At 42.8% G+C, this 10,084-nt stretch overlaps 1 protein-coding gene across 1 annotated transcript in view; it reads left to right on the forward strand.

Moving 5' to 3' along the window:
* The window catches only part of nags (N-acetylglutamate synthase), a gene marked incomplete at its 5' end in the record, with an annotated part of 44,668 nt that overhangs the window by 21,590 nt on the left and 12,994 nt on the right, over positions 1–10,084 (forward strand). The window contains 5 exon segments of the mRNA XM_024264692.2: positions 4,836–5,049; positions 5,149–5,329; positions 8,436–8,475; positions 9,047–9,178; positions 9,267–9,449. Of these exon segments, the coding sequence (XP_024120460.1) occupies positions 4,836–5,049; positions 5,149–5,329; positions 8,436–8,475; positions 9,047–9,178; positions 9,267–9,449 (750 nt within the window).

Raw genomic sequence — 10,084 nt, forward strand, 5'->3', positions numbered from 1 at the left:
CTAGCGCGGCTAGCGCTCCGAGTAACAACAACATGGCTAGCTGGTTTAGCTTCCATTGAGCTAAGACGCGCTTCCAGCTGTTCGAGCCTGGATAACAGGTCTGAGATCAGACTACAGTTAACACAACGACCATTGTCTTCACTAAGTGAGGCGGGATCCTGACTAAACATATGACAAGTGGGGCAGGAAAGAGGGCTGGGAGCCGAAGAGGTAGGAGGCATCATGCTACAACAACAAGCGCTGGTTTACGCTCACCCAGAATAGCGGTCCGGGTTAGGAGGGCTTTCCAGGCTCGGTAGTCGCTGCTTGCCGGGTAGAGGGCCGTCGTCCGCCGAAGTTTGGTGGTTAGCTGTGCTGGACTGGATGCTGCTCCCCGTGCTGTTGATCGCCGCTTGCCGAGGTCTGTTTGCTAGCCACGCGGGTCCATGCGGACTGGTCTCTGCGTCGCTGTGATTCAGTTTCGTTTGGTTCAAATTTTAACGGACGACGCAGCTGATCGTCATCACTTTTTGTGAAGTTGTGGCTAATCATGACTTAAACCGGAAACCACGGGAGTGAATGTAAAGTGCATCAAATATATATTCAAAATAAAACAAACTTTCCGCTGAACTCGCCGGTTTCAGCGTGTCGTAAACATTACATAATTTACGGGTTACTCAAAGTGTGTTGCAGCACAGCGATGTCAAACATAACTATGGACGACGAGAAGCTGATCATGGAGATCCAGTTCTACTCTGTCAGGGCTGAGCTTTCACAGGCTGTGGCTGGAGCAGCAGTCAGTGTAAGCCATCGGCTGTAGCTAGTCAACTCCCACAACGCAACGGAGCTGTGGCGCTGGCGGTGTAAGCCCGGAGTGAGTTTCAGAGCCCAGGCTGTGCGTGGAGGTGAGCCCAATTATATGTAGCCGGTATCTCTCAACCTCTCGCACCAGTTCAGGCTCCTTCCCTCCCAGAGAGGTGACATTCCATGTCCCAAGAGCCAAATTCCATGCCCAGGGTTTGGGCCGCCGAGACACTCGCCTTCGACCGCTGCCCAAACCACAATGCACCGGCCCCTTCAGAGCTCCCCTGCAGGTGGTGGGCCACTGGGGAGTGATCCCACGTCGCTCCTTCGGGTTGAACCCGACCGGGGCCTGTGGGAGGACCACCAGGCGCTCTGCTCCGAGCCCCAACCTCAGGCCTGGCTCCAGGGTGGGCCCCGGTGACGCCAATTCGGGCGACGTAGCGGGATCTCTGGTCTCAATGTTCATAAAGGGGTTCTGAACCGCTCTTTATCTGGCTCGTCACCCAGAACCTGTCTGCCATGGGAGACCCTTCCAGGGGCAGAAGCCCCCGACAGCATAACTCCTGAGATCATTCGAGCACTCAAACCCCTCCACAACGTTAAGGTGCCTGTTCAAAGATGGGGTTACTCAGGTCCTGTCTCATAATGTAACAAAAAAGGTAAAGTGTAAACCTTTGCCTTTATTTTTTTGTTACATTATTACTCAGGTCCTGTCTCATAATGTAACAAAAGATAAAAAAGGAAAAAGTTTACACTTTTTTTAATCAATAGTTGTTCAGTTCTTAAAAAATATCAATGAATTTATGTCCTGATGTATCCAATCCTAATGCTGTTAGTATGGCAGACCAAAAATGTAGTACTTTTGGTTTTCAAACAAACATATTTGCAATACTATTTCAGCTCTTTTCTATGTTGCAAGATTATTACTAAAGCACAATTTTGACCTAAGATATTCAAAAAAGGTCTTTGACCTGCTGTTTGTGAATTACAATTTTTTTCAGATATATTCAATTTTTTTTTTTTTTTTCATTAGAGTTCACATTACAGTTAGAAATGGCTGGATCACTCAGTTGGCTGGTGTAGGATCTGATAATCCAGCTTAAAACTCTCTGCATACTCTGCATGCTCTACCTGTGTGAAAAAGCAGTCATTATGCAATTACAGAGATTACTGGTTAAATAATTGACAGATCAAAAAAAAATTTTTACCTAACAAGTGACAAAAAGACCTTCCTGACATTATTTAGCTCTTCTCCTGAATTGAAATGATTCAAATGTAGACGTACGCATGAACTCTGCAGATTTTTTCTCTCTCTGTTTTACCGCTGCAGCTGTGTTGATCTTTTTATAGAAAATGTGCTCGTAGGCGACATATGCTTGTAGGAACACATCCATTTCTGTCACTGTTAAGAATGAAGCCCTAAGGGTGTTTGTTCCCATTGCCATGGTGAATTGTGCTGTCTTTGCTCCATAGTTCAGGACTTTTTATAGTTGAGACGCTCACACCTGAATCTGAGTCCAGCAACTTAGAGTCAAATGAATCGGCTCTTTTCAGCTGTTCTGAAACCGAAAAACTTTGAGTTTCAAATTTGAACTCTGAATTTGTTAACCCTGCATCTTGAAACAGGCTCCAGAAGTCTCTTATGACAATTTACAGTACAATAAAAGAGTTAAAGCAAAGGTTTACTGATTACCACACACTCTTGTAGCATATCACCCTTGGAAACAACGGCGATAACCTTTGGTAAACATTTGTTTCGAACATCCCAACTCAAGTGGAATGACTTTTTCAGATAAAAGAGTCCCTCTCCCAGCAGGGGGGGCCATAAAGTGGGTTGGGACCCCTACCTTCTACTCGGATGTAAGTCATTAAAACTGGGCCAGAACGCTGACTATTTGCATTTGAAACTCTGGCTAACGTCGGCCGTCAATTTCAAATGGATCTTGGTTCCAGCAGGCTGACCTCCTGGAGGGTGGAAGCATTCCTGACAGACACTCCTTTGTCCTTTGTTTGGAAACCCTTCTTTTCTCATGTTTTAAAACACAGGACTTTAGTTCACTGGATCTTACATGTAAAACATCTCTCCACAGCCACAAGAAATGTCCTAATATCGGTACATGTGTGTAATCAAACCTTTATCCCTAACAGAAGAAGATTGCACAACTACTTTGAGGTTAAAATCTTTGAATTAATCATTGTGTAACCGTCAAAGCTTGGAGAATTGCTTTTTTGTGTTTATGTGGACTTTGGGAAGCATTTTATGTGCCACATATAGGATTCACACACACATATAGGGTTTTACAAACTTTTTGATAACTTTGTTTGATAGAAACTCCTTTTGTGGTTAATTCAGCATTAAAGATTAAAACACACCCACAGACCAGAATAAGGTGACACCCCTGAAATTTGCATAGACAGAGCTCATTGGGACATGCAAATTACCTCCAATCGTAAAACGCCTCAAATCCCCACGGATTGGGCGATTCTGGCCCTGCCTCCCAAATTCAAAGCACTCGCGCACAGGCCAGAGCCCACTCTTGCACTTCTTCCTTCATCTTCTTGGCTGAAGGCTTCCCCCAGGCTCAACAACACGCCTCTAAGCTAACTGCTAAGCTAGAAGCCAGAACAGGAGCAGAACAGAAACATCTAAGTTCTTCCAGTCTTAAGATCCCGTTTTTTTTTTTTCGCGCGCTTTCTTTCTTTTTAACATTTTTGTCTTCCGTTTATTTCATAGACTGATTCCAACTTTTTACCATTTTTTATGCTTTTATTTTGAAACTGATTTTTAATGCTAGACCAGTCGATAAGTTTCATTGTCCGGCCAGCTTTGCGACTTATACTTTTTGGTCACAAAACGGAATAGAGAAATCGTTCGACCACCTCAGAAGCTAAGTGACTGAACAGAGCAGAACCAGCAGAACCGCAGGTTCCCTTTCCTTCTACGCCTGGCTGCAGATCTCGCCTCCACGGCCCGCCTGAATCATCCAGCTAGGAACGGGATCAACCACCCTTCCTGGCAGAGCAGACCCAGATCCAGACCGCTGGTGAGAAGTCGAACTTCACTCAGACAGTCAACTGCTGGTGGTTAGAACAAAGATTAACTATTTTTGCAAGAGTAACATCTTTGCCCCGTTTTGAATTCCTCCTTTTAAGAATAGCTTATTCTCAGATCAGTAACACCACCCTTTTTATGCACAACACACACTTAATGCATCCACACATTTAGCTTTTTCCACCTCAATATTGTGTGTCTTTTCTTCTCATTTACCTATTTCTAGTCATTAGTTAAAGTTATATTCTATGTTCCACATATGTTGATTGCTTTCCATGCTTTTACGTCCAGTATTTCTGCTTGTTTAACCTCATGTTATTCAATAAATATTAAAAAGGACGTCGTTGTTTGATATCATTATTTTCTTCTTTGTGGTAAAGTCCCTTCACAGGGTAAAGACACTCATGCTGAAATTGAAAGATTGATTAATTGATTACTTTATTGATTAGAAGTAGCGGCTAATCATTGATGAGTAATATTTTCCTTCATTAAGGAGGTGATGCACCGAGGATAATTTTATTACATTTCAGTTTAATAAAGTTTATATTTTTCAACCAACTTTGGGATTGAATACTTCATATTCACCCCTTTTCACGCTACACTCTGTACAGCCACTATAGTTTGTGGCCCTCAGGATGTAGTTTCAGATCACTACCATTCAGGACTAAGAGAGCTATGTCAAGTTCTGTACGAGCCTCAATTCTGCTGTTAAACAGCTAAGCCAGTAGTATCTTAACTTTTTTTAATTTGTATTTTGTTTAATTTAGTTTTAATGTGGTAGCTTTAGAAGGTATGAGTACTTATTGTCAGTCTTTTCATTAGTGTAGGTACTACACTCAAGATCGTTTCTCTGCTATGTTCCACTGGCAAAGGAAGATCCTGCCAGAAAGAGAAAGTAACATTGATTTATGTACATTAAACTAGAGTTTTAAAGTTCCTGCATAAAATAAAAGGCACTTTTTTCCTAACCTCCCAGTCTTTTGGATTTGTTGCTTCTCAGCAAACGACCCTACATTGCTGTGGTAACCAGTCTTCTTCAGTGGAGTCTGGACAGTGGGATGATCCCACTGATCTGTCCAGTGGGGAGGGACATGAGAGGCTGTTCAGTCATCTTGGATCAAACAGAGGTTACAGCAGCCATTTCCCGAGCTCTGCAGCCACATAAAGTCATGTTCCTGAACCACTCCGGAGGCCTGCGAAGCCAAGAGCAAAAGGTACAAACCGTGAACGTATTTAGACACAAGTATAAGTGCAACTGGGTCTTTTTTGAGTATGACTGAAGCAATTTTAAAGCAGCTAAACATGCGTTTTAGGTGCTGGATACTGTGTCTCTCCCTGCTGACCTGCCCCGTTTGTCCATAACATCATGCGTGAGTGAGACAGAGCACCGCAAAATAACTACCATCGCCACAATCCTCAATCAGCTGCCAACAGAGTCCTCTGCTGTGATCACCTCAGCGGACACACTGCTGACCGAGCTGTTTAGCCACAGAGGTGAACTTCTTCCTTCATCATTATTTGGGCTGTGGATAGTTGCTTAGGTGGCGATTGATTCATGAATCAAGCTCAACAGTTCACGAATTGATCCATGATTCTTACTTTTTAATCTAATTTTTGTTGCTATCTGTATGTCTTTTTACTGGATGGATGAAAATTTAAATTATTTGTATTAAATCCCCATTCATGCCTTTATTTAGAACAGGATATCAGGATCAACAAAACTGATAACAACACAAAGATTTAAATAGAAAGAGATCCTGTGTCATTTAAACAAGTTTTATTTATTTATTTTTACTTTATTTTCTGCCTTCTGGTTAAGTTCAGCAGTAATATAAATATCATAAAAAGCATTCAAAAATCATTGTTGTTTTTGATCATTTAACTACAAAACCTGAAAATGCTCTCCACAGTTTTCTATCTTCAAAGTTCTTCGACATTTTATGTTCTAAGCATTACATATTGGTGCAGAGCTTGAATGAAAAAGTTGTTTTTCTGCAGCAGAATCAGCCAATTCACATTGCTTACATCCACACTTTGCTGTTGTGCAGAGCTGCAGATCAGCTTAAGGCTGCGTTTCTCCACTTCAGAATCCGCTGGAGTTACGTTAACTGCATCAATTGTTGAAGAGTTACTATAATCAAAAGAAAGTAAACACTGGAGCTTTAGCTCCAACTTAACATTGCTCTCATAGCTGATTCATTTTTCAGAAGTTATGTCAGTGAGCGGAACTTCATTCTCAGTTTTTGAATTTTAAAAAAAGCTCTCTGTAGTTGAAAACAGCACTCTTCATCGACACGAAAGTTTGTCTACCTTCTGAGACAGTAGCGCTGCTCTTTCGGTTTTGTTTTTGTTCATAAACCTGAAATCCAACATTATTCTGCATTTCAGAGCAAAAAATACATTGTCCCAAGATAATTTTTTACTTATATAAATTATGAATCAGCAATCTTGGACGTGGTGAATATTCACATTAAAATTTTGGGGAGCAGATTGCGAATATCCGAGCACCCGGATACTCTTTACAGCCCTAATTGTAATATGAAAAAATCTAAATATAGTGGATAACTGAGGGACCTGAGTCTCCACAAAAAGCCTGGCAGCTAAGCATTAGGGGAGCGAGAGCTTTCTCTTCTCTCTAACATAGCCATAATTTTATCGAAAATACACTGCTCACAAAAATTAATGGAACCCTTTTTTTCTTGGACCTGGCATGACTTTAATTAAACCTGTCTGATCATTTTCTGGTTGGTTAACCAGCTGAGGGCCTCGTTATTCAATTTCAGCTGTATTGGTGTTCATGAATTAACAACAGGTGCACTTCAGTGGCAACCATTAGAAAACCCTCCAAACAGGACTGGTGTTACATGTGGAGGTCATTTCAAGTTTCTCCCTCTTGATCTTTTTTGGCTGGTTTTCCACTCGTGCTGATTTTGGCTTGATAATTATCTCTACTGGCAGTATGAGGAGATTCCTTAACCCTACAGAAGTTGAACAGGTTGTCCAACTTCTCCAGGATGGCACATCCACACGTGCTGCAGCAAGAAGGTTTAATGTGTCTCCCAGCACAATCTCCAGAACATGGAGGAGATTTCAGGAGACTGGTGGTTATTCTGGGAGAGCTGGACAGGGCCGTAGAAGGTCCTCAACCCCTCAGCAGGACCCATACCTGCTCCTTTGTGGAACAGGCTGAGCACTGCTCGTGCCCTACAGAATGACCTCCAGAGGGCCACTGGTGTGAATGTCTCTACCCAAACAATCAGGAACAGACTTCATGAAGGTGGCCTGAGGGCCCCACGTCCTGTAGTGGGCCCTGTGCTCACTGCCCAGCACCGTGGAGCTCCACTGGCATTTGCTCAAGAACACCAGAATTGCCAAGTCCACCACTGGCGCCCTGTACTTTTCACAGACGAGAATCAGAAATCCTTTATTACCCCCACAATGGGGAAATTCTCTCAGTGGTGGGCAGCACCCTGAGCACCTGTGATAGACGTGAAAGAATCTGGAGAAGACAAGGAGAACGTTATGCTGCCCTCAACGTGGTTCAACATGACAGGTTTGGTGGTGGGTCAGTGATGGTCTGGGGAGGCATATCCATGGAGGGACGCACAGACCTCTACTGCCTAGGAAATGGTGCTCTGACTGCCATAAGGTATCCAGATGAAATCCTTGAACCCATTGTCAGACCCTACGCTGGTGCAGTAGGTCCTGGTTTCCTCCTAATGCACGACAATGCCCGGCCTCACGTGTCAAGAGTATGCAGGCAGTACCTGGAGGATGAAGGAATTGAAACAATTGAATGGCCTTCACCATCCCCTGACTTAAACCCAATAGAACATCTCTGGGACATTACGTTTGGGTCCATTAGGCGCAGCCAGGTTGCTCCTCAGACTGTACAACAGCTCAGGGATGCCCTCACACAGATCTGGGAGGAAATGCCACAAGACACCATCCGTCGTCTCATTAGGAGCATGCCGCCACGTTGTCAAGCATGCATACAAGCTGGTGGGGGCCACACAAGATACTGAAAAGCATTTTGAGTTGCAGAAATGAAGTTTTGAAAAAATGGACTAGCCTGTCACATCTTCATTTCACTCTGATTTTATGGTGTCTACACAATTGAGCCTCTGTAGGCTGAAAACTTTTATTTCCTGCTACAAACAGCGTTAGCTTTAGCAACCAGAAACCTGAACATTGTCAACTCTCGCTTTTTCCTTTAAACTACAACAAAGAGAGTAACAGATGGAGGACAAGAAGAAGTTCAAATTATGGTTAACGGAGTCATTTCAGCGACAAACAGCAAACGGAAACTTCAAATAGCTCTGCTGCTATTTGAAATCCTTCAAATCACTAATTGAAGTCAAATATTTTTTGTGAAGCAAGCAGTTTTATTATATTATAACTTTGATATAACCTAAACAATCCAATTCATGAGCAACATGCACACACACATGCACAAAGAGGTGCAGTCACTTTAAGGCTCCTCCCCATTCTCAGTTTCCTGTGCTCTATATTCACATGCTGGATCTTCTGTGCTCATGTTAGTGGTCTGTCTGAGAACCGCAGGAGTTCAGTCCAATCTGTGTTTTCTTCCCTGTGTCAGGATCTGGAACCCTCTTTAAAAGTGGAGATCCCATTCATCGGTCAGTAGCTGTCACTCATTGACTGTATATGAGAACTGGACTGAGCGATCCCTCCTCCCTCGCTTTCCAAACAGGAAGCAAACAGCTGTCCCTCAGTCATTCTATTTGGAAAAATAACTGTTCTGGCTCTGCAACCCTTTTTTAGGTGTTCTTGCTATTCCCAATGTTTTTCATGATATCATTTTCTTTGTTCCAATTTATTCAAGTAATAAACTGACCAATATGATGTCTTATTAAAAAGGCCCCCAACTGGAATGTTTGATTAACAGATTCTCCCGAGTCCTTTTAGTGGAAGGGGTGTGGACTTCGAACAAGCTTGCTCCTGATTGACGACAGTAGTTGCCATAGAAACATTTACTCAGAATGAGCCGGACCAATCACTGTGTTCTGGCGACTGAATTGGCTTCATTTTGCTGGAGCCAGAAGTAAGACATTTTCTATGAGTGTTGTCACACTTGCTCTGTCCAGTTTTCTTATGCAGTCAGTTGTGTCTCCTAAATACTGTTAATCTGGGCTGCAAGTCTGAATTCAAAATCAGATCTTGGTATGAGGTTTGGCTTTGCTTGTGCAGATACTCCTCTCTGGATGGCATTGATGTGCAGCGCCTGCTTGTTCTTATCAACAAGTCCTTCGATAAAACTCTGAAGGAGGATTACATCGACTCTCTGAAGGGGCGGCTGCAAAGCATCTACCTCTCTGAAGGGTGAGTCAGTCAACTGCAGGAACAGTTTCTTGTGACAAGAAGAAATGTGAGAAAGCCAAATGTCTGATCTGTGATGGGGTCCTTTCAGTTACAACGCAGCAGCCATCATCACAATGGAACCAGTAAACGGCGGCACTCCTTATCTGGACAAGTTTGTGGTGAGCAGCAGTAAGCAGGGCCAAGGCATGAGTCAAATCCTGTGGGAGTGCATCAGAAATGACCAGGGCAAACTATTCTGGAGGTCAAAAGCTGCAAATAAAATCAACCCATGGTGAGAAACACTTTTTGAGATGTGCACTGTACCAGCATAACACCTGGTCGAATTAATATTTAACAACCTATACGACCAAAGTACTTATTTCTAGATGGAGAGAAAAAGGGAAGAATACATGAACAAGGGCAGCGAAAAGAGAGACGATAACAAAAAACATCTGCATCTCTTGTCAGAGCAGAATAAAGGAGTTAGAGGATGACATGATCTTCACACCTGTTCCATCCATTGATATATATTACTGGATCGGCCCTTGCCTGTTCGCTGCTATAGACAGAAAGGTGCACACACAGGCGCCATTGTTATGCATTGATTCATGGCAGCAGAACGCGGCTGTTTATGTGGAGGACAGGCAGACATCAACCACAAAAGTCGGGCTAGCTCCCTCATTTCTCAACCGATTTTTACAAAATATGGCTCGAATTAAAGCTTAGAAAATTATTGAAGTGCTAAATAATAATAATAATAATATTAATAAAAACACCCTTTACCACATTATCAAAGCATCTTTAACTGTTACAAAAAACATTTTTAAACTTGGATGATGACATCAAATACATCTGCCAAACTGTTAAGATTCAAAACACAGAGATAATAGCAGTAAATGGTGTGGCAGGTTAAAGTTTACATCCACA

The sequence above is a fragment of the Oryzias melastigma genome, unplaced genomic scaffold (assembly GCF_002922805.2).
Source record: "Oryzias melastigma strain HK-1 unplaced genomic scaffold, ASM292280v2 sc00296, whole genome shotgun sequence".
NCBI classification, from domain to species: domain Eukaryota; kingdom Metazoa; phylum Chordata; class Actinopteri; order Beloniformes; family Adrianichthyidae; genus Oryzias; species Oryzias melastigma.